General features: G+C 39.2%; 1 protein-coding gene across 1 annotated transcript in view; it reads left to right on the top strand.

Moving 5' to 3' along the window:
- NSMCE2 (NSE2 SUMO ligase component of SMC5/6 complex) overlaps positions 1 to 23,538 on the top strand; it is a 132,072-nt gene extending 108,534 nt beyond the window's left edge. The window contains exons 5-7 of the mRNA XM_074842875.1: positions 19,219 to 19,319; positions 19,637 to 19,743; positions 23,152 to 23,538. Of these exons, the coding sequence (XP_074698976.1) occupies positions 19,219 to 19,319; positions 19,637 to 19,743; positions 23,152 to 23,311 (368 nt within the window). The 3' untranslated portion in view covers positions 23,312 to 23,538. The remainder of the gene's footprint in view (positions 1 to 19,218; positions 19,320 to 19,636; positions 19,744 to 23,151) is intronic.
- The last annotated feature ends 2,195 nt before the right edge of the window (positions 23,539 to 25,733 follow it).

Genomic DNA, 25,733 nt, shown 5'->3' with positions numbered 1-25,733 from the left:
TAGATTATCAAAGACAATGCTAACGTAGACATGAGTAGAGGCAGGTAGTGGAAGAAGTATAGGGGTTCAAGAGCAAATGTAAGGGGTGCTCTCTCTCCAGTGATGTAAAACCAATATTCACTGACTAGACTCCCAGTTCTAAGGAGCATAACAGATGCTTCTGTGACTTTCTTAGAAGTAAGGGGCCATCATTGGAAAGGCATCCCTTCTTGTCATCACCAGGCTCCAGAATAGCCCCCTGGTATCATTGGTGGCCTTCTTCAGACAATGTGGTTTCTCTAATTTGTGTTTGGTGTTGGACTCTAGAGAGCTTAAATATTTTTTACTTTCTTACTCCTCATTTCATAGGCTATTGTGCAAATCTGTCTGAACAGTAGATTCTGGCCTAAAAATTTTATTTCAGCACTTTCTATGTTGATCTCAGTGTTGAGGTATGTGAGAGGGAGAGAGATGGGTTGAGATACAGGAGCAAATGAAAAGAAGGAGGTTAGAAAAGGAAAGACATGTATGAACTGCAGATAGTACTTGAAGCAGTGCAAGTGGTTGAGGTCATTCACTGATAGAAGTGTAGTGACAAAATAAAAGATATGAATTGTCTCTGTGACACAGAAATGTTAAATTAGCAGAGTTCTGTAAATAGAGTCTGTGAAAGGTTTGGGTTTGTTTTTTTTTTTTCAGGCTACCTCTGAAGGATCTATCATTCTTTGCATACTAATGAAGCAGCCTAAAGGGAGACAGTAATTAAAGTTTTACATTAAATGGGCTATATGTTTTGATTATATAAAACACAGATAACCTGAAAAAGGAAAAACTCTTTTTTAATAAATATGTTCCAGTATTTTTAGTTGCAGAAAGGGAAAAAGGATAATTGAATGAATTGGTCAACACGGTAAAAATTGTTCACTGTAGCTCAGCCGTTGGGTATTTTCCACAATTAGTTTCTAAGCAAGTGTAGTTCTGGATGATAAGCTCTTTTGTTATTGTTTTCCCCCTCATTCTTTTTTTTCATTGTAATGAGCACACAAAATCTGCACTTCAAATGCAATTGCCGTAGAGTACACAAATCTATGCTGAAAGAGAGATATGCCATAGACTCCATGAAGACCATTAAAAGGAAGGATTGGTTGGGGAAACATTTGTAGATTTAGATACATGCTTCTTAAAAGCATCAGAAGACCAAGTCATATAGTAGAATGCCTAATGCTGAGTTAGGCGCCTACATGTTCTGTACAATGAATGAAAACAGACCTTTAAGGGTAGGATTTACAACATATAACAAGCTTAAGCAGCAGATTACTTAGAACACCTAAGTGATCTGGCCTGCTACATGGAGATGAAACAGTGTCTCTCCTTTAGACACAGGTACCTTGTTCAGGGATGGAGCTAGTACATTGTGCCATATACTGTTCCTGTGAGAGACACTTCTATGTCTCCAGTGAGCAATCCAAAAGCCTGAACACAGAAACTGCATTTTTTTATTTGGGTGTAGACCCCTGTCTTCCTTTTCTCCTCAAGAAGAGCAGGGGTGGCAAGAGGACACCAAGCAAAATGTAACTTTTTTGCTTTTTAGTGGTTGGGGCATGCAGCTAGGTGTTGGCACTGGTACTGCTCTCAAGATACTGAGGACTGCATTTTACATTAGGCATTATGTGAGTAGATACTAGAAATAACCCAAGGAGTTAAGGGAGAAGCTCAGTACTTTCTCCCTCCTGGTTGAATGCCTGGCTCTTGGAGCTGCAAAATCATGCTCTGGATTTTTGGCTTTTGGTTCCAACCTGTTGCTCCAGAGGCACAGTGGTCTGGCTTCAGCAGATGATGTCAGAGTGGCCTCTTACCTTTTCCTTAGTAGGGCTGCAAGCTACCCAAGATTAATTGAACTTTTTTTCTTTCTTCTTAGTTATTGAAAGAAATGGAAAGACTGGTGCTATTGCTTTCTCTTCCTGACATATTTTGAAAGAAACAATATTGTGTCCTATTGTTCTGAAAGAAAAGCCTTTGAACTCCAGAGAAGCCTTAGAACTCTAAATCTCTGGTGGTAGGATGCTTTTGCAGAATAAAGCACCAAACTCCTCAATATGAGAGATCTGAAGTGCTGTCATCAACATGTGCTGTGTGATATCTTTAGCAGTTTCAACGTTGGTGGTAGTTGTAGATCCCTTTGCTAGTTACCTGACTTTCCTGAAGCACTAGGTAAGACTCTTCAGTACCTAACTTGGTGCTCTATCTGCCAATGCAGTGGCTGAGCACCTTTGGTGGAATCACCCATAAAAGAATCACTTTTAGTTTTACACAGCAGGTACCCAAGCAAGGCATTAATAGAAATTTACATAAAACATCAAGACTGACAAAGACAGGCCATAATCTGGGTTGGCTTGTGTGTCCTTGTAGTAACAGCCTCTGAGGCAGAGCTAACTTTGGCCACAGGATTTAGGTAGTTATCTCAGTCTGTACTGATGATTACTATGCATCTTCAATTATCAATTCGGACTATTATAACAAAAGACCTTCCTGACCATCCTGTACTAAAATTTCTTTATCAGCTCCCCAGCCCACATGTGCATGCTGAGGAAGGGACCAACAATTTGTGTCTACAAAAGAGATTTGCACCCTCAGAAAACTAGTAAACTGTACTGCATGGCAGACTGCTGTGCCATTGCAACAAATAGTAATTATAGGCATGCTTGAAGCAAGACTTTCATAAAACTGAATGAAAAGTATGATTCATTTCACAGGAAGACCCACCCACCCATTCAACCATTGACATGTCTGTCGTCTTCTTTTGCTTCTTCTTTTTTTTAAGTTTCAAAGGGAAATAAAATGTCTGAAATAGAAGACCTGCCTGAACATATTCCTCTTCTGTATTTAAATCAATTTGTAAAATAAAGTTTTGATTATAAGGTTTCCTAATTTCTCAAATGTTAATAACTCTGCATTTCCACCCATCTATTTGTGTACTAATCACAAGTATTGCTCAATAGATTAAATCTGATGTTGGCCTCTGATAAGAAAGTTTTCATCATTTCAAATCATATTTGAAATAATTTAAGTTGCTAATATTGGTTAAGTGCTCTAGCTCAAAAAATTTTATATGTACCATTAGAGCTGTGCATTATCTCAAGATAGTTAATTCCTTTTGGAAATAAATGCGTGATGTTGTATTGCTAGCTAAGATTTCAGTTAGGAACTTGTTTTTACAATATTATAATGCTCAACCCACTTTAAATGTTCAAGCATCCAATAACTAGATCTTTACGATGTTGCATATTAGAAAAGATGCCTATGGCTACCTATGCCAGACAAGTTTGCAGGATTAAAGTGAAAGTGTAGTGGGGTGGTGCTACTGCTACTGGTTTATACCAGTTTTAGTATGTTAGTGCTGCCTGGTTTCTGTACCTGTTTCAGGATTCTCCAGATAAAATTTCCCCTGCATCTTCAAAAGCATTTTTGTATTATTTGATATTTGTAATTGTATTTGATTTCTCATGTATGGATACACTTTGTCTCAGTGTTACTTAAATTCTAAATTTTGTGTGATCAACAGACTAGACAACATTCTTCTCAGGATATTAGCCACGACAGCAGCATATGTAAAGAGGGATTTCCATCCTTCAGTGAGCTTAGGAACAACAAGATGACTGTTCAACACAATTGACAAGACTGCTGGTACTGCCCCTGTGAAGCTCATTTCACGGTCAGGATCATAATATAGAGTCAAATTCCCTAGTTAAAAAACAAAACAAAATCCCAATCCATTTGTGATTTTATTGGAAGAGGAGAAAGTATTTCATAAGGTCCTTAGAAATTCATGTTTGTCAAAAATGAAGAGAGAGAGTAAAATAATGTACATTGTAAGATCTATTATTGGGTCAGTATGCAGACAGCAGAATGCGTAACTTAGATGGCAGCATATAATATGGTATATGGTCAATACAGATGCAGCCTCAGTTTACCAAATCGAGCTGATCAAAACACCCAATTAGTCAAAGATGTATTCTCGTCTCCAGAGTGAACTTTACTCTTGTGGAGACCTGATTAATGTGCTTTGGAGACCTGTAATGAGGGAGAGCTTAATTATGCAGATTCATCAGCTTGCAAAGGTTTTGGATGATCCCACATAAGCCTGCTCAATCAGCATTCCAGAACATGTGCAACCTGCATGTTTAACAGTGGTCGTGGTTTGTTTTAAGCATACACTTTAAGGTTAACCCCAAGATTTTCAGCAATGTTTTTCATTAACTGAAGAGATCCCCTCTTCTAGACAACTGATTTTTAATGCTTATTTGAGAAGTTTCACTTTATACACTGAAAGAATTATTATTAATTATGCATATAATGCCATAAAAGCACTGCCTCTTTACTATATAAAGATGCGTTCCCTGCCCCAGAATGCTTGTGATCCAAGATAAGTGAGACAAGACAATGAGAAAGCCATACAAGAAAAGGAGGGTGTGGAGTGAAACAAGAGACAGATAAGATGGGAAAAAAGCACCTGACAGATAGGACTCTTGCAGAAGTAGGCTCTGGGAATGCTTTACCTGTGAGGACCTTCAAACTGCTGCCGCACCCAGCTGCGCACCGTGCGACTTGATGGAGTCACCCACTTCCCCTCTGCTTGGGCAGCGCTGCCAACCTCAGTTGTCAGCTTTGCTTATTTTCCCCTATGTGTCCCTTTGGTTTTTCTTGTGCCATCCCTTACATGAGAAACACTCTCCAGAAGGAAGGGAGCCCTGTAAATTTGCCTTCCCTCAAACCTCCCCTTTAATGACTTCCATTGTAGAAACACTACTAATCCCTGAACCAGTGCTAAACTAAAGCTAATAATATATTTTTACTGATTAAAAGAAACTAAAAATGCTCTGTAAGAAGAAACAGTATGCCCAACTAATCTGTAGAAACAAACATTCTGCTTGTAAACCATCTCTCTCACTCCACTATCTGTTTGCGTCACTTACCTATTATGTTTTGTCTCTAGTGAAGTGTTTTTTGGCTTTCTAGATAAAGTTGTTTTTAAACTCACACAGCTTTGCAGCTGGACATGTAAACTTGTAGCAGTGAAAATTATGAAGAAGAAAAGTGGAAGGTACTTTTGACGCAGAAGTAAGACACTGTTCTGACCCCAAGAGAAACATACCCCAAAGTAGGCAGCAGAGTTGAAAATAACACTAAAAGGGTACAAGAAGACTCAAAGTTAGAAAGAAGAAAGAAAGCCATTTTTCTACTTTTGACAGAAATCTGGGAATAATGAACCCAGCAGCTCCTCTTTTATGAAATCTCCAGCCGTCAGCATGAGCCAGAGTTTCCATTTCTATCCAAGTAGCTTTCTGTCTGAGGAAAAATGGGCAAAATTCTCATCGGCTTTTATCAGTGAGATTCCCAGTGTACAACAAAGTGAATTCAGAAGTCCCCTGTGATCACAGACAGCGTATCAGGGTCAGAGAGCTAAGGAAATGACCTACTCCAACTTTTGAAGAGCACTGATGTATCAACCTGCATAGTCTTTTACAGGAAAGTAGGCTAAAGCTTTTGATGGCAAAAATATGAATAGAAATACTAACCTATTATTCTGTCTTGGACAAAATAGTGCCACATCTAGATTTTAGCAAAGTGCATTGGGCTAAAAGAAGCTGCTACCAACTGTACTCTAGCTTTGACTTGGTTTTCCACCTTTGTTATAATTTTCTATATTCTGTTGTTCTTGAGATGGCTTCAATAGTTCTCCATCAAAGACTTGTCAGGGAAGATGCTTAGGGACCTATGGATGCTGCCAAAGCCAGGGAAAGTATAGAAAATCTAGATGTTCCAGAAAAAACTTGGGGACTGCTGAAAACAGTGCATCTTAGGTGTTCCACAGGAACAGCAAAAGAGGTACTGAAGCAACCGCATATACATGCAAAGTAAATAGTTTGCTGTGCCACTGCATTAGCAAGGAAACCACTTCAAACACCTCTCTCTACCTAGGGAAAAATGTAGTAATAATAAGCAATAGCATAAGTCTCCACTCCTTGCCCCAGAGGTTGTCTACTAATCCTTACAAGCCTTTGCACTCTGCAGGCTTCCTTTTTCTATCCTCATTTGTCACTGGAAAAATATTTGTATGGGTCAGAGGCATAGTGCAAGTTAAAAAAAAATATTATTAGTGAAAAAATGAACAGTTCTCCAGGGAATCCCTTTATATATGAGAAGTAAACAACAAACAATTTATCTTCCCCAAGGACAACAGAAGCTTAGTAAAGAAGCTAGAAATCCCTACAGTTTGTGAGTTGCTGGTAGTCCATTGTGCTGATGCTTCTGAAAGGAAACTGAATGCACTTACAAGGGTTTTCTTTTCTTTCATTTCAAAAGCATTCTCTGGTTTGAGATCTCCCCATAGCTAATTAAAACAGAACACAGAGTGACATTAGTTATGCACCAGAGTGGGAGTCATAAGATGTAAGTTCAGTTCCCAGCCCTGCCACCAACTTCCTGGGTGACCTTGGGTAAGCCTCTTGATGTAGATTTTCAAAAGACCTCTGGGCCAAATTTTCATATTGGTTTGATTTTCAAAGGAGCTCAACATCTAGCGATTTCCATGATGTTGATTATGGCTAGAATTTCAAGCAAGCTCAGCAACAAATATGCTGAGCTCATTTGAAAATCGGGCTCTTAATCTTTTTTTTGCCTCAGTTTCCCATCTCTGACAGTGCTGGTAAAACATTTTCCTTGTCTGCCCTGATTGTTTAGACTGTAGCTCTCCAATGCCAGAAATTGTCTTTTCATGAATGTGTATAGTGTCTTGTACAATCTTGTTTGATCTCTATTATGGTTTTTAGGCATTACTGTAATGATTGTTACACCAGTGATCTGTTTGAGAAAAAAAGAAACTGTGATCAGAAGAAAGTTTAATTGTTGTGTTGTTTCTTGGATCTGGGTGAAGATCTATACTAATTTCTTTAGTTTGCTTGGGAGAATGTCATCTGGAGAACATCAAGAGCTGTATTTAAAATCAGCATATATATGTTAGCTGACTTCTCTCATTCAGTAGGGACAGTTAATCTATCAGAGAAGCAGGTTAGATCAGTTTGGCATGATTTGATCTGGAAAGAAATATATTGGCTGCCTCTTACTACCTTGTTGTCCTTTAGCTGCTTACAATCAAATCGTTTAACAATTTGCTGAAGAATATTTTCAGGCGCTGAGTGGTGTGGAATTTCATACACCTTCCTGCCCCCCGTGGTAAATAACGTGATGCCGTTTGTAGTTCCTACTGCACCAGCTCTGTTTGCACTTTTCCCACACTGCTTGCATGCTCTTGCAACATCTCAGAGCAACATAACATTCTGTGTTGGCAAAGGTATAGAGTGCTTCTTCACTTCATAAATGCTGTTTGCTTCCCGGGACCCACTACAACCCATTCCTGAAATTCCAGATCAGCATTGTCAGTGATAATCGAGCTCCTGGTTTCAAGCTCTGCGCTGTACAAGCCAGAGGCCAAATGTAGTAACCCAGGAATGCGTGATTGCAAAGACTGTCACTTCCCAAGGAACTCTGCTTACTGCTAAATGACTGCCCTTTCCACATACCTGTGGGTGTCACTAACATGGTGACTCTTCCCTGTTAGGTCTGTCATATATGAGTGGACAGCACCTCAAGCAGCTGAAAGTTTTGAAGTGATCATTTCCTATGTTTACAAAATCGGCATGCGACTTGCTGCTGTTTTCCAGGTTCCCCTGTACTCCCTGACTAGAATTATTTATTATTCAAGTATGTGCCCTCTGAAGAGCCCCTTTGATACTTTATGTGTTTTCCTTTACATGAAATGGGACACTATACCTTGATCAGCTTTGCAATGAAAAAAATAGCAAAACACCTCTAGGAAGTGTATGGTTGCTGCAGTTTTTCAGTTAAGGCTCAGTGTGTTTTGTTATGGGGAGAGCTTAACTGTGTCATTTGTCTGTGACTAGCATTTCCTATTGTTGCATTTTTTTAAGGACATAGTCCCTTTATGGTCTTTACTAAAAGTGCTTTTCAGCTTCTTAATCTAACAAATAATTTCCTAAATTGTGTTACATGTTCTAGTACTGTCATGCACGCCATATCAAGGTAGTATTTGATCCTGAAGAGCTGTAACTGCCAGTGCTGGTATGTGCAAATAAAAGCTTGGAATCAGGGAAATATTATAGAATGGTCTTGGTTCAGGGGACCTTTAGAGATTATCTAGTCCAACCCCCCTGCCTTGTGCAGGGACATCTTTCACTAGATCAGGTTGCTCAAAGCCCCGTCCAACACTTCCAGGGCTGGGACATCCACAGCTTCTCTGTTCCGGTGTCTCACCACCCTCATAGTAAAGAATGCCTTCCTCACACCCAATCTAAACCTACCCTCTTGCAGTTTAAAACCATTTCCCCTCGTCCTTTCACTGCAGGCCCTGATAAAAAGTCTCTCCATCTTTCTTGTGATCCCCCTTTATATATTGATTCTGTCCTTAAAGGTTTTCCATTCCTTCCAGTCACTGAACCCAGTTCCCACATATTTTTACTAACTGTAGCCAAATGTGTAGAAAAGGAGGACTCTTAATTACCTGTACAAACCAGAAAGTCCCTGTAACACGGACCTAACCTAAATTCTGGGTTGCAGGGCTGTGCTTGATTTCTGATGTGAAAGGAGCATTGACAAAAACAGTCTGTGCCTTACCGTCATTGTTTTGAAATGGTGATTCCTTAGTGTAGCTTTGTTGTATTCAGTTTTGTTTTCCTTTCTTAATTATTATAGTTTGATTGTTTCACTTACTTACATTAAGATTTTTATTTTGAGATATAAAATCTTGATCTTCCTCAGCATACATTTAGGGATTGTATGTGTTTCTGCAAGAGCTGATGTGCCAGCTGGAGTGCAAGGGAAATTAATAGTTCTTAAGAGGACAACTATAATGTTACTCCATCTTGGTAATAACTATAAGATTGAAATAGCGAGTGTAACGTTAACTGCTCTGCTAGAAAGATGAAGACTGTGCAGAATGCCATGTGATTTAGCTATGTGCTCGTTATCCTTATTATGAAGCACAAGCGACACTGCAACTGCTGTCCCATCAATTCAACATTAGCTGCCCTTGCTCTGCTTGTCCTGCTTAGCCGTTCTAGTTTCTGCTGCTGCGTGCATCTGTGCTGAGGGTGTTCAAGTCCTTTCTCTGTCCCACTTCACTACCCTATGAAACCTGATCTGGAGAGGAAAGTGCAGACATAGAGAGACCTTGAGGGTTTAAAAGACTTTGCTTTGTGCCTGACCTTAGTTAAGCCCCTCACAGTTTTTCCAGCACATTTGCCATAAAGCACAGTCATTTCCAGATTGTCTATTATCTGCACCATGCAAAAATGTCAACGTGAAGTCTGAAATGCATGTGTTGCTAAATAAATGACACCTATAGAGTGGTAATGATTTTCTGATGCATGTAGCATTAATGAAGATGCACTCTGCCAGTTACACTCCTGGCAACTGAGAATCTGCAGAAAGAGATTTGAAATAAGTATCGATCAGATTTAAAATTAACTGCTAATTACCATCAGAAGAGCTACTAGGCTGCTGCAGTTATAATCCATGAGTATTTATAGCTCAGGGCTTTAGCATTAGATTTTTTCTACTGACTGCCATTCAAGAAGCCTAATCTTACATCACAGGACAGGTCGAGAAGAATAACTGTTCAGCTGTTCCAAACTGATGATAGCATTATGTTTAGCTGCACCTGTGACATTGTTCTGGAGTATGCTGTATAAATTGGGATTAGCAACATTTTTTATTTCTTTTAGGGAACCGAGGATTATTATAGTGAAGATCTGCTCAGTGTGCACAGCATAGTTTATGCAGAATGTCTTAGTACAACACATGCAATATGTCACTCTTCCTTAACCTAAATGAAAACCTTGCAGTTTTATGATTGAGCAATGGCAATCTGTAACTTCCTCTTTAAAAAAAAACCTGTGAGTTTTATTTCTTAACTTGTTTCAATATGACATTAAATGTTGATTTTTTTTCCTTTTCTCAATTAGTCTAGCAAAGAAGCATTATTTTATAAATATGACTTACCAGAAAATGATCACATGTTCTTCAGTGCAAGTGTTAGTTTTCTCAGAATAAACCAGATATTGTTCAATTACTAGAAGATACTGGTTTCTGTGTTGTATTTTTTGCTTTTAGCATGGAACTGATGCGTTCCCTAAGAATGTATCTGAGAGCTGTTCATAGCCTTAGTTACTCGGGGGAAGGCAGGGTGGTCTAATGGGAAAGACAACAGTCTAGCACACAAAATGTGCTAATGGCCCTGGATGTATCCCTGCCCTGTGCCTCAGTTTTCCACCAGTGACACAGTCATGGTAGTAAAACTGACCTTTTTTATAGTGTTTTGTGTTCAAGAGAAGAAGGAATTTGCTGTTATTACTTCCACAAATGATTCATTGCTTTAGGAAAATTCCTCTTCTGAGGAGGTTGTTGGGGCTGTGGGCTGGTGACCAAAGGCAGGAGCAGAGCGGGAGATGCAGCCCAGGGCGGGTACCCAGCCAGTGCCCGGAGCAGTGACTGCAGCAGGGACAAGCTCTGAGATGGTGCTGGAGTAATGACCATGGCATGCAGACAGCTGAGTCTCCTTGCCCATCCCAGAGGCCATTTCAGCAGAGGCATTTCAGGCGGTGCAAAGCTGCAGAATTCAGAATAACTGGAGTGGTAAAGTTTATATGTAAATTACAGAAGAAATTAAGCTTGAGAGATGAACAGAACTTCTCTCTTTATACATCTTAATAATGTAACTCCAGTAAGTTATGTGGACATATATAGTGCTTCACTGCACATTGAATTGTCATCGCTTGTTGTTATGTATTTCTAAATGAAGTAAATTAATTTTTGAAGTAGCTTAGAGTTTTAGAAAGCGCTCTGAAGGATTGAAATGAATCATTAAGAACAGAATTGCAAATGCTGCTCTCTTCATTAATATTAATTTTGAAATAAAATATCTCGCCTAAAAGCTCCTTTCAAGTGTTTCAACGTTGGGCCTTAGGGGGTGGAGAAAAGAATATTTTACCCCCATCATTTCGGTTTCACTTCTTCTTGTTCGTACTCATGTCTTTATTCAAGAGTGATACAGTGCATCTGTCTTTTCCTGGTAAAGAAAGGCAGATCTGTCTCTCCAGCTTCCTTTGGGTGAAGGGGGCAGTGGAGCTGGTTTCCTGTACTACAAACCTGCCGATTCCCAAAGGTGAGAGATTGCTCTTTCCTGTGCTCTCTCTGCAGTTTCAGACAGCTGCTGAGTTGGTGCCATCCTCACCAATCACCAAATCAACAGGTTCATGTTCAGGGTTTATAGATTCATGCCCTCTCACCGTATACGTCATAAATATTTCCTCCTTCTGCCCCAACACATGACACACCACATGTGTCTGTATTCACCACTCTCCTGACACCAGGGCTGGGGGCATTATTTTGGTGACTTTTTAAAGGTGTTTTACAACAGGCCTGTTTAGGAAAGACAGTGAAATCTCTGTCAAAAAGTCTTGTGAGGAGAATGGGAAGAGACAGATTGAAATGATAATCAGAATGATAATCTTCTAGGGGTGTGATCATTTGGGCTAGCTAGGGGCTTTTCTGCTCACTGGTTTCACAGCAGGCTGTTGGATGGACTGCTAGGAAGCTACACTACCTGGTCTGCTTGCCTGATCACTACTCTTTTTGTTTTCTGTCCCTCTGTTACCCTGGAACAGTTCTGTCCAGGAGTGTTTTCTAGCAGAAGCTTGTTCCACCTTAAAACCTGTCACCATTTCAGCTTTTCACAAGTGAATGACTACAGGAATGCACAAATGATACACTGAAACGAGCAAAGCCACCTCCAGTATAGGTTACAAAGATGCATGATGTTACATTTAGTTCAGAGATGTCATAGACATTGTTTCTGCTTGTGAGCTAATATGTAGAGAATACTTGGCATGGATTGTTCTGTGAAAATTTGATTTAAATTTACAGAACAGACCATCCAAGGACTTGTAAAGGCTCATGCATAAACAGATGTGGCTCTGAACTGCTGTCAATACCAACAACTTTCCTCTCACTACTCCTGTCCAGCATTAGCAGTGCCTTTCTCAAGTCCACTGTGGAAGTGGATTAGGCTAAACAGCCAAAGGCACTCCTACTGCAGAATAAGAGCGTCCACACCGTGTGTTAATGCCAAGTAGCTAATGCATTCTACATTCACACCCTCGCTTATTTTGCAACAGCTTCCCTGTGTAGGCAAGCCCTACATGTTCATGTCATTTGATGGTTAGCATTGCATCAGTGACATTCCAGATTCTGACCACAATGTTAGTAATGGAAAGTGGTTCATCTTCTAATGAAATGGTAGGCCTTTTTTTCCTGGTTGCATCTTTTGCAATTTTTTTCTTTCACGTGTCTGGAGCGAATTTCTTCATTTTTTGATTGTGTGTGATATTCTTCTAATCTCCAATATATGAAGTCATGCTGTCTAAGAAATTGCCTTTATGCAGTACGGAAATTGCCTTTATACAGTACACTGTGTGAAGCAGTGCTTGTTCAGCCTTTTTTCTTCTAAAGAGCGGGAGAAAACCCAAATAATAAAAATGTTCTTTACATATATTTGCAATTTAGTAGCTTGTGTCCGATATATATTTTCCTTGTAAGATATTCTAGTTTTTGTCTTGCTTTGCTTGTACTATGGCATCCCTAACGCTTTTGCTGTATTGTCACATGTCTGGCACGCTTTCATGTAGACCTGGAGTTTCCTGGTCATTTAAGTAGTCTGTTTATCAGTTAGGTTTATTTTCAGCGAGCCTTTGGTGTTTAACTTGCTTGTTAAGTTTACATGCCATTGTGGGTGATTATAATTAAGATGGAAGAATATAGCTGCTTTAGATTTTCCAGAAATAGTGACTTGTCTGAGTTTACTGATGAGCCCTCATGACACTGTTTTAGGTAATCTTCATCTCCCCCAGGAGCTTCTTCAGATTGAGTCCAGACTGCAGCAATGAGGAAACTGCTGTTTGAAATGTCATCCACAGACTTGTGGATTTCTCATGTTTGTTTGCAATAACAGAGGGAGCAAGAAGCTGCCTCGGTGTGTTTGACTACCAAACTGCTCCAGTTGCATAGTTTATAATCAAAGATACCCTTTCTGTTCACATTTCTAGGGACACAGCTCCCACTGCACAACAGTCTGAATCTCCCAAAATCTAAAGACAAAGATGATGTCTTACTTAAAATAGTATATGAGCTGAAGGTTTCACAGGGCACCTCTGGAGTTTGTTTTGGTTTTTTTCCTAGGTGGAATTTGTAGTCACATTTAATTTATTAATACATTAAACAGGAAATTGTATCTAGCTTCAAGTGTCTTTCCGTCTCCTTCACTTACATTTCTGTAACGAGTGTCCCATAACATTTACATCAAAATATAGTCTCTCTTCATTTTAAGGTCATTCTGGAAAACTGGTATCAACCAGCTCTACCTTGTAGTGAAAGGATAAAACAGGAATAGTATTTCAATTTGAAACAGTGTGTTTTAAAAGGCCTGTAGCTTAGTGGGACAAAATATTGTAAAATATGCAAGTGCTGTGAATTTGATGGCATTAAAAGAGTTTTTAGAGGATTGTTGCTTAGTGCAGGATAATGTCCTTCCCCATTCTTATTATGTAAAGGAACTAACAATTTGCTAATTTGTTCATCTAATTTGTCTTTCACACTCCAGGAAAATCAGGCTTATATTTACAGGATTGTCATTTTATTTTGGATTGACTGAATGCATGTCTATGCATTTCTTACACAAGTATGTGTAAAACAGGGCACATACAAGGGACTTAGTAAATTACCAGCAAATTGCTTGGCCTGGGTAGGAGCAAGTAAATTTGCAATTGCAAGCTGGAGCAACATGTTAGAGGCCACCTTCCTTAGATCAACTTGTGTATTGCAACACCAGCAAGTAATGAAATTGTAATGTACTTTAATGCAAAGCCTAGTTTGGCTTGGTTGGCAAATTAAACTATCGCATGCCTCTGGCAAAAGCAGAAAGCCTTTGAACTGTTTGACTGCAGCTGTAGCTTGCACACCTTATTTTCCCTCTTAAAAATCAAATTAAACTGTAACCTGCAGCCTCTGTGGTAAGTTTCAAGGAAAATTAAACTGTTGCTAACCTTTCTAGCAAAGATAACTGTCTCTAATCAAGCTGAAAAGTCCAGGCCCAAATTCCCCTCTCCAAGTTTAGACAAATTCATTGGAGGAAAACTCCAGGGCTTATTAAGTGCAAAGATATTACCTCTGACTCAGGAAGTCCTTGACCACAAATTGCTAGAGACTGAGAAAGTTTGCCAGAAAGGTATTACTCTGTGCTTCCCCTCTTCTTTCATTCCTATAGCATTTGCTGTGGATCTGTCCCGGGGGCAGGACACTGGACAGTTGTTCTGGTGTGCTGCTCAGGATGTGAAGTCTAACCCAAATTCAGAGCACTAATGGGCGTGCTGACCCACTCTTAAGCATTGCCCATGGTGGTCTCAGCAGTGTGTTTCATGGAAAGCACTGTTTGGGCTCATTCCCTCCTTTAGACTTGTCCTTGGACCTTCCTCACCCCATGCTCGCAGTGCCCCCGACTCCTTCTGACTCTTAGAATACCACTCTTGGGTGTGATGATGTCCTTCACCTCCCCCACCTTTCATTATTTTCTGTGTCCTGCTGGCAGGAACACTTTGCATTTGACTTGTCCTCGTAACATTCATGGGGCTTTTGGAGTGCTCAGAGATAGGATTTTTCCCAGCCTGGACGAGTTGCTGTTATTTCTATAGAGTCAGCAGTACAATAGACCCTCTTGGGAGCCAAGACCTTGTCTGTCTAGTAACTCAGGCTTACAAAGACTCAATCCTGCATGCTTAATGTTACCCTTTGATTTCCAGGAGTAGTATCTGACTGATGGCAGGTGAGAAGGCAGAACAGCACAGTACAAAAGGAAAGAAATCAATTAAGTTTACATTGCAACATGTACTCACTCGGGGCCAGGTTAGAGAAACAGGAATTGGGTAGAGGATGTTATTGGCACTGGAAGCAGTGAGCAGACAGCAGTCTGTCTGTCGTAGAAGTGACGATGTCAACGGAGACAATCTTTCCTCTAATGCTTTTTAATATGTATACTATCCATGCCTAATATAATTCACAGTATAGCAGTTAATGTCTCCGCACTATGGTTTTCATGTTTTTAAAAGTTGGCTTAAAAGTTCTCAGTCTCTCTCAGCAGAGTAGGTAAAAACTATGCTAAGGCATATTAGTCACATTTTTATCAAGAGATGAAATTGATAGGGATATAAAGTACTACCAGCTTTTAATTAAAATTGAATAAGTAAAAAACAGTTGGCAGTTGCAAAATTCATTATGATGTGTTACCAAAAATAGCTACCTTTATGAGAATGCAGTTTTATTACAACAGTGGGCACTAATTAGCTGTAAACATCATTGCTGAGATAGCCAGATAGAAAATGTGTTAATAATGCTCATAAGAGGTTTCAGTTGGCTAGAATGGAAAACTAGAAACTCTAAAGGCTCTTAAAATGTAATCTCTGAGACTACGAAAATAGATGTATGCAATGCTGTTATTTAAGGCAACATCTGAATTTCAGGAACAATAACTTAGTGTTTTCTGAATCTGGTTTTAATTTGCAAGGAAAACTCAATTTTACAAAAATGTAACCTGACTTAGCTGAAATATGTATGGCCCAGTGTTTTTGTTTCTTCTTTCTATGGAATAGTGAAACTTGCAGGTTAGATCCTCCAAACTTTTATACATTTCATTTGGTAAAAATTCCCTTTGATCTTAATAAAAACATCTTTCAATATGAGTTTAAAGATATAGATCTACAGTTTAGAGCATCTTACTGGCCAGTTTGGGATGTATGTGTGTCTTGCGTAATCGCTGTAAAATTTACTGTAATTGGAAAAAAGTTATTTTTTTCTCTCCTCCTGTAATCTAGAACATCAAGCAATAACAACAAATCTGTGGGTGGTTTATCTGATTTATGCTAATTTGCTACTGACATGATTGAGGTATCACTTGCATCATCCCAGTCTTGCATATTTATTATTAAAAATCTTAGCTGCTTATGAAAAGGAAATGGTTTAAATAATTATTCATTTGTGCTGTGATAACCTCTTGAAACCAGGGCCCCAATCTGGTAGACTGTATACAAAATCATTGTAAATTAAGTGCAACCTGAAGTGTTTAAGATAAGCTTGCAGCAAAAGGAGTTTGAATCCAGGAAGATTAATATATCCCACCTACAAGGAGTGGGTCTCAACTCATGGAATTTCATCCATTAAACATGAGACATCTAAATCACCTCCAGAGCCGGTATGAGAAAGGTAAACCCAGCCTGTTATTTAGCTCAATAATTTGGAGACCTGAGGCCTTCAGGGGAGACTCAAGCACCAGTACCCAACATTGAGCTCATATTTTCAAACATGGATGCTTCAACATAGCCTCCTAAATTCTTGTGTCGGTACCTAAGTAAGCACACACAGAAGTGATGAGTGAAGTGGTGACTCCTTAGCAAAGTCAGAAGATGCTGTGCAAGGTGAACACTCTTACAGAAGAGGCCACTTAGGATGCCTTAACTTGGAGTGCTGAGCTTTAAAAGTAAAATCACAGGCACAAACCCCATATTTTAAAAGTTTACTCACCTTCCTTGACATCTACATATTGATTTAAAAAAAAAAAAATCATCCTTTATAAACAGTCACCTGTCGTAGATCTTGCTAGTACTGCTGTGTTCTAACTTCACTAACCAACGTGATGTGCTGGTACACTGGAACTACAGACCAAGTTCATGAGTTGAAATAAAGTACAACATAGAAAAATGTGAGTTTCCTGATGTTTTCAGCAGGAAAGATTAGAGCTGCAGTGTCAAAATTTGCAGATGCATGAATTTAAGGAAATTCTGAATCTCTTTTTCTTTGTTGGCATTACTCATAGGAAAAAATCAGTATGGTATTTAAATAAAGCAGCCCATGCCAAAGCTGGCACCCACTAATATTTGCAATATTGGTTAGCCTTGCTGTCTCAGTGGGATTTCACCCTTTGCTTTGTATTTCAAAAGCTTCATTAAAAAAACCCACTTTTTTCCCCAAAAAGTTGTGTTTTCTTCAAAATACTATGTGTTTATGATAGCAAAATCCTTATATATAAGCAATCTAAGAATGATATGTGACAGGTTTTTTCTGAAAACTGGTAACTGATGCAAGTCTTTTTCTGATGTCCATACCATTGCAGTTTCAGTATTTACAGTTAAATTGTACTCACTTTTTCCTTCAAATTTGCAAGTGTTTAGTTTTTTTTAGGGGGTCAGTATCTGATAAAGGTATGTTAATATTCTTGGAGATGAAAGCCTTTAAATTATTACTGACATTGGACATTTGAGCTCCTTTACCCCCTGCATCTACACCCTATTGATTGAATGAGGACTTAGAAACAGAAATACCCTTGATGCTTGGCTGAGTATTGCCTAAGTATTTGTGGGAGTACCTAGGTCAGAAACATTCCTGAATGCTTGGAAAACTCTTGGTATATTGGAATGGAGAGAAGGGCAAGCTGTGTTAAGGAGGAAGGAAAAATATGCAAATAAAACCGGCATACCCAGAGGTGCTGTGGTGGAGTGATGGCTGCCATAGCCATGCCAAAAGTACCTCAACCAGAGATGTGCTGGCTCATATGGAAGTGTGCTCAGTCTAGACTGGGTGTGAGAGATTGTGATTGCTCCAAGAGTGATGTCTGCTGTTATCATCCGGAAGGTGATGGTACTATACAGGCACGCAGGACTTGACCATAAGTTAGGAAACACTGGTCCTTAACAGATGTGGAAGGCTGAATACCAGGGATGCAAAGATGCAGAGATTGGCTGATAGTGTACAATAGCAGCAAAGGGAACCGAGGCGGACACTTTGTAGGAAGCAAATCATAAAGTAACTAAGCCCTCCCTATTCACTTGTGTTTCTCAGTGCCCCCCTTGGCAGTTAAAGCCAACACAGGCCATGGAAGGATTTCATCCTCTCTGAACCCTGTGTTGCTACATTGCAAACCAGCTTGCCCAGCTAGAGAGAAAAATGTTCTGTTCAGCTTGGGACAGCTTGAGGACTACACCCCAGGGCACTGCTGTAAAAACATTGCAGAACTACCCCAAAGGAATGGAAAGTTATGGCAGGTGTTAAGTTTGCTATTATTATCAGATAAGATTTAAAGATAAACAAAGGCATTCAACTAAAAGCCTAGATTCACAATAATAGAGCAAAGTTAGGAAAAGATAAAACAACATGTATACATTTACTAAGGTTATACTTAATAATATATATCCTCCTTAGCTGCTCCTGTGTCTCAGCTTTTGACTCTGGCTAATTAGTTTCTGCGTGGAACCCTGGGCTGGTGTGCCCCTAGGTACACAGAGTTGCTTACACCTTGCCTTCTTCTTCTGGTAAAGGTAGGGACCTGCATCTTCTCTAGCTCGAGGTGGATTTCTTCTTCTTTGTCTGCCCCTCATTCGTGCCTGGCATGGGGCCATGAGGTGTTTTCTGGGAAATTTTCATATTTTATTCTGCCCCTTCTCCTTAAGGATACTTCGCTAATGTTCTGTTGTCCATCTCATCTCAAATAACACTTTCTTGGCTTTTGTTTTTCACTAATTATAGTCTTGTTGAAGTACAGCAGCATCACTTTACAAATGATGCATTATGATAAGTAGTACAAATTCCTTATAAAGTATATACTGTGTTTACAGGCTATATAGCAAGCCCATTTATGACATTCAAACACAAACTGATCTTGAGGATAGAACTGCCAAATCTGCAAAAGCTCCACCTCATCCTTGGTTAGATTTTGGGGTCTCATCTGCATGTTACCGGTTTTTGGTGAACTTGAACAGAGAATACCAAAGGCTTTGCATATATTCAGGTCATCTTGCTTTCCTTTCTAGAATTGGCTTATAAATAGCCACACACACACACACACAAAAGTGGTTACCATTTTCTGAGAGACACAGTTTCTAACAGAGGCTATAGTACAGTATCTTTTGCAGTATCTTGTTTGGGGACTGGTACAGAAATATGTTGTGGCATCTTAGATATCACTGTAAGATAATGCTTGGCAAATACTGGATATTATTTGCTTATTTTAAGTATTGGCTATCTATATTAAGTATTAAATTTAAATTGTCTTGTTTCCCATTATAGTTTGTCATGGATCAGATAATGATAATGAGGCCATTGAACAAATCGATGAAGATATAGCTGTGACTCAGAGTCAGATGAACTTTATTTGTCCTATTACACAGGTATGTTATCACTGCTACTATAATCGATTGGGAAATAGTTATTTCATATTCTTCATTGGATTGTTTATTACAAATCTGAAATACTTGTTAAAAATCAGGCAGTATAAATTACAAGCATTATCAGAGAACGGCAACATTGCTTGGGAAAAAAACCCGTGTACGTAGGAATGCAGTTTACTATGCAGGACCTGACACTGTAATTTGAGTGGAATGCCATGTATAAATGTCAAACAGACTTCCTGTTTTACATAAAATCTCATCAGAAGCATTTTCATGGGCATTATCAGTTCCTTTAAATCAAACCTTATTGATTACAGATGGAAATGAAGAGGCCAGTTCGAAACAAAGTCTGTGGACATACTTATGAAGAAGACGCCATTCTTAAAATTATCCAGACTCGAAAGCAGCAAAAGAAAAAAGTCCGGTAAGCTAACAAAGAATGTGTGGAAAAGCTATTTGCTTTGCTGTGTAAGTGGAATTTTACTCCGCTTGTTCTAGGAAATGTATTTGGATTGGCAAGGCTGCAGGAAGTAATACCTCAGTGTCTGCCCAAGTCACAGTCTCCTCATTAGTACTGTACACGTGAAGGAGCTTTTCTTGTTAATGAAAACAATGTGTAAGGAAATATTCAGGAAGTGTGTGGGGAAGTTACAGCTACTTATGGTACCTGCACAACAGAAGCAAAGAGATTTCGTACAGCCATGAACAACTAAGAGAAACTTCAGCTTCCTAAAATTTAGTAGCTCATTTTGTTCCTACTGCTTATTTAGCAAGCCCTGAAGTTAATGCAAAAAATAAACAGCTCCTCTGTGCACCCTCTTTTGCATTTATAATCCAATACAACTGAGAAGTATTAAAACACGTAAGTGAGTGTTAAAATGAGAAATATCAAAGCACAACTTTTTAGGTAGTACAGAGTTTAAGAATGATCAGAGAGAGCTTTAAGAATGATCAGACGGTATTGTGCAGTTCCTACTACAATGCAATTAAATAATTCTTAGTTATATATCATCAAAGCAGCCTGCCACTTTCCACACAGGACATATTTTTTTGAATGAAAAGACGTAACAGTTGAATTTTTTAAACCTGAAATTCTCCCAGGTAAGTTTCAAATTTAGGATGCTTTTGATTTTTAAAGAGAAGAGAAGAGAAGAGAAGAGAAGAGAAGAGAAGAGAAGAGAAGAGAAGAGAAGAGAAGAGAAGAGAAGAGAAGAGAAGAGAAGAGAAGAGAAGAGAAGAGAAGAGAAGAGAAGAGAAGAGAAGAGAAGAGAAGAGAAGAGAAGAGAAGAGAAGAGAAGAGAAGAGAAGAGAGAAGAGGCTCAAACACTTTTTAGAGCAAGTTTAGAGGACGTATCATTTCATCATTAATTTCATATTTGTTTTTACACTATATATGCTAGAGCTTCATGCTTTGGTGTTGACCTCACAGAAACTTACCAGTTGTGGACTTTTTAATATAAATGTGCAGTCTGCACATTCTCAGGAAGGTCTATCAGAGATTAGCAACCTGATTTCCCCAAAGATAATGCCACAGGCATCTTACTTCCTCTGTCTGTTGCTCTTGCATTTCTGTTAGATTCTGCATACTCCACCATGGAGGATACAAAGGTGGAAGCGGGACTTTTTATTTCATACTCCTTCCTGGCTACAGGAAAGCACTACCATGAAATCAAGCATCAGTTGGGATGTCCAGTCACCACCTTAAGTGTCAAGACAGCTTGAAGAACAAGATGGAAGTAGCTTTGTTTGTGTTATGAGGTCTAGGGAGAAAAAATGGAGTGGGTGCAATATCCTGGGAATAACAACAAAACCAGCAACATGGATGGACAGAAACTTGGCTGGAAAAATGAACGGGAGTTGGGAAATAGCTCACAAGTTGGACAGAAGAGAGTGTTCTGGAGGATAGAGACAGGCTAGGAAGCATGCACTCAACAGCCCAAAACCACAGCAAAAATACCTTCTGCAATACAGAACTGAGTTTAGGATGTTCATATCTAAGTACTTCTCTGTGTTGTTAAATCCATCAGGAAAATGTTATGGTAGTAGAGTGTGTTGTGGTGGATCAAAAGTTTTGGCACTGCTGAAAAACTAATGGGGTCACATGACTGAATTTTATTTTACCTTTTAAGAAATTAAAGACTAAGAGAAAGTCTAGAGTAAAAAAAATCTTGTAAACTGTAAAACACCTAGCTTTTAAAGCTACCTTATACCTAAACTGAAGTTATTTGTACAGTCTGAATACTGGCAGTTCTTAATTTTGAGCTTTTAGCTTGCAACCTTACCATTTTTGCAGCAGTTCCAGTGTGCTAGAAAAGCACACACAGAGCAATAACTCTGCCTCACTGTAACTAAGTTAAGAAAGACTGCTTGGTTTTCTCTGCCCAGTCTCACTGACTTGCTGTAATTTTAACCTCTCTCGTGAAAATGCAGTCAGTTTTGGAAAACCATAGTCTGCTGTGGTGGGAAGACAAGCCAGCTGGTGCAACAAGTTCCCCATTTGAGTACCCCGTTCTCGTGGTATTGCTGCTTGTCTGTGCTCCTGCCAGAGGTATTCAAGTGGAGGTAGGTGTCTTGATAGAGCAGAGTTGTGGTTAGGGGGATTCTGTCTATCCTGACTCTGAAATCAAAGCTGTTGCTCACTCTGAGTTACAGAAGTGGCTGTTTCCTCACACATACTTTCCAGTTTGAATCCCTGGGATCCCTTCGGTGCACTTGGCAGGGCCCTGGCTGAACTTCAGTTCTTCAGCTGACATACACACAGCCACTGGTTTTGTGCCGATAGACTTGCCATAGACTCCTTTAGGCAACTCTTACGTGTCTTGGTTTGCTCACTTTTTTCCACTGCCTGGAAGGACATATTAATACTTTATGTTTACAGGAAATGTGGGAAGCTTTCTGAGGACTTGTTATTCATTAATCTGGCAAGCTATTGCTCTAATAAGGTGATAAATGGGAAAACTGAGGCACAGAGCAATTAAGTGACTTAACCATGACAAACACAGTAAGCTGTGGACAAATCTGGAGTAAAAGCTATGAGTACTGAGTGTAAATAAGTTCCACACCTCAGAAAAAAGTTACTCCTAACAGAGGAAAAAGTCAGGAAAAGTGTTATTTCTGACTACAGGTATCATCTGTGTGTGTTTGGGCCACTGCCAGAGGAAAATGACCTTTGGTCCCTGAATATCTTTCACCCTGCTGTCTTTATCTGTCTGTTTCAAGTAGTTGTAAGACATTTGGTATTTGATTATCATTTAGAGGCTGTTAATTTGACCCCATCTCTCCTTTCTGTGCTTTCTCAGTTCATAAAAGGCCAGGTAAATTTTTACACCAACTAGATAGTCCGCTGATTCACTGGTCAGCCTTTGCAAGTCTCATTCTCTTTTATCTATTTTCCTAGAAATTAGTTTCTCTATTTATCTATCAGTGAAGATTATATTTCTCCATTGCAGATTAATAAGGTAAGAGGTAGTTACCTGTAGTTTGTAGAGGACTACAAAGAGAGGAGGCAACACTGAAAGATGTCTATGCAATGCTAGTCTCATTACTGATGCAGGTTGGTTTGTGTACATAAAGCAAGAGAGCGATCTACAGGTGAGAGGTTCCATCTCTTGCTGTGTTCCTTCCTTCCTTCAGCTGTTGATTCCCTTCAGTTTAGATAAATTGATTTATTTTTCCCCACAGAGAGCTGGTGAAGAGGAAAAGAGGTAACGAGGAACTGATGGAGAGAGTGAATCCCAGATAAATACAATAAATTAGCAGATGTTATGTAAAAGCCTATGTCTGACAAATACAATTCTTCCAATTTAATGAGTCTCTCTTTTCTTTTTAACAGATGCCCTAAAATTGGCTGTAGCCATGTTGATGTAAAAGGATCAGATCTTGTGCCAGATGAAGCACTTAAAAGAGCGATTGACAGTCAGAATAAACAAAGATGGTCAACACTGGATAAGTCAGCTGGATACGCTGCTGCCACAGAGAAAATTTGTTATTAGAGGTCTTGTGAGATAAGCTGCTGATTGTAAGTAGGTTGTGTAACTGATTGTTATTTAAAGTGTTTCATTTATAGGCAAAGTTGAAGGTCTCAGCTATAACTGAAAGCATTTTTTAAACTGCCGAATATGAGGAATTCCAGTTTAACTTGTTTATTGCTTTTTTTTTAACCTTCCTGAAATTCTAAAAGCTTGTATTTGATAAATAAAATGTGTTTTGCAGCATTTAACCTTCCTTGTCAGTGTGCTAATTTTTTCAGCATATTAGAGATGCAGATTCTGCTGGCATGTAATAGCGAGTGCTTTGCTCAATATTGCAGATAGTTCTGTTACCGTCTCTGTAACTGCTGGGAATATTCAGAGCAGGGCACTCTGACCAAGCATTTACCCAAGTCATATACCCTGCTTGGGAGTACATTCATGTTTTAATACAAACCTCAGGAAACCTTAATAGAGCTTAAATTGCAGGAAGTGCTACACATCTATACCTTGTGTGTGGATGCACAAAATTACCACTCATCTTTGAGGATCTTGGCCTTGTTCTTACAATTCTTGAACACTCTGCCCTCACTTAGGCTTTTGATTTGAGATTCAGAAGCTTTTATTTCAGTCTTTTTGTGTTTGGAAGTCTCTGAGGGCTTTATCTTAATACTGTAGGTTAGGAGAGTACAATTATTTACAAATGTATTCCAATAACCAATTTGTAGATAATACAAATATATTGTAACTATATGCCTTGAATTGAAAAGCAGTTAATCTCATTTTATATAAGCTTTGGATATCTATGCCTTTGGGCACAGATCCAAAAAAGGACTTAAACTTTGCGACACTTCATGTTTATTACCTAAATTTTTCTGAACACATCTAAGCAGATAAGGCACTACATATATGAACTAGAAATAGTCATAGGTGGAAAGAGCTGCCTTGGTGGTCAGATGGCAATTATCTCTTGGCATGTGTGAAGCAGAAAATATAGGTTTCTTTGAGCTTTGGGATCCTTAGCAGGTTAGATGGTATTTTCCTAGGTCATTTTTCTGAATTTATAATCTGACATTTATTGTAATGTGTAGCTAAGGTACCTAAATGCTAAGCTTTTCACCCTGTTACTGTTTGCTAACAGCTTTCCTTGAGCAGACCATAATTAACCCCAATTGCACTTAAGAGTGCAAGCCACTTCAAACTGAAATTGTTATTTTGTAATTGAAGAATATTAATCTGCAAGCTGATTTCATAGCTAAAAAAGGGACCTGAACCATTATTATTTGCACTGAGCTTTTGTGTTCAAAACACTTCATGGGAATCAGCTGGGTAATTTTCATAATGTGGTCTAACCCCAAAAGTCCATCTTTTCAAAACTCAGCAGTGATCATGAGTGCTTCTGTCTGTGGAAGCCCAGCTGAAATAGCTGAAAGATACTGGGGGCAGTTGAGCAGTATGTATTTGTTTGTATTTTTATGTGTAAAAATCAGTCCCGTTTAAGACATTTCAGGTCTCAGACCTATAGATTTTAAGATGGGTCACCAATTTTCAGTTAAATACCACAAGAGAGGATGTTAACATTAGCATTTGTCAAAAAAAAAACCCGAACGTGGGGGCAAATGTCCTAAACTGTTCACAGCTTTTTGTTTCACCTTTAAGTTTGTGGTTAAATTTACTCCAGCACCATTTATAAGCAGAACACTCAGAAACAGAAACTTGCGTTGGTGAAACAGTCTCTGCAGTCTCTGACAGAGGTGCATTAACACTGTCCTCGTGGATCTAATTCAGTCCCTAGTAGTGATCGGTCTCCCAGGTTTTCGGGTACAAAGATGTACATACATTTTACATGGCTGCAGTGTTGCACCTTAAATTTAGGTCGTGTAGGTGTCTGGATGCTTGAGTGTGCCTTCCAATAACACATAACCTTATAAATGCTAAATTATACCCAGATTAATTCATACCGACAAACTGGTGGCAGCAGGTTTGGTTTGCTACCTGTGGTGTTTGTACCAGAATACCCTTAGATATATTGCTACAGTTCCTGATATGGTCATTACCCCCATGTTCCAATGAGTAATGCTGTAAGGGAGATTGCTGTCTTGGTTACACCTTGTTGTTGTACGTTAGAGAGGCTTGACCCATAGCAGTGCTGGTGGCCCTAGTGGAAGCTGCACTCAACCTGTCTCTGTGTTGGCTAATCCACAGGTAATAATGTGAATTGCCTGCTTAAGATGATGCAGCTGGGAGAAAAAAAACAAACAAATCTGAAGCAACACTTTAAATGAAGAGAACAAATAGTCAAGCACTCACTTATTACCACTCTAAGTGGAAAGGTATTTCTGAATGTTCACATTCCTGCCTCAAAATACATGATCTTCCTTCTCCGCTTTGCTAGCCTGAGCCAGGCAGCATCAGTGAATCAGAAAGCCTGAACAGCAAGTGCAGG

The sequence above is a fragment of the Strix aluco genome, chromosome 1 (genome assembly GCF_031877795.1).
Source record: "Strix aluco isolate bStrAlu1 chromosome 1, bStrAlu1.hap1, whole genome shotgun sequence".
NCBI lineage: Eukaryota > Metazoa > Chordata > Aves > Strigiformes > Strigidae > Strix > Strix aluco.
Note: the sequence above shows the minus strand (reverse complement) of the source record. Positions and strands in the feature narration are given on the sequence as shown.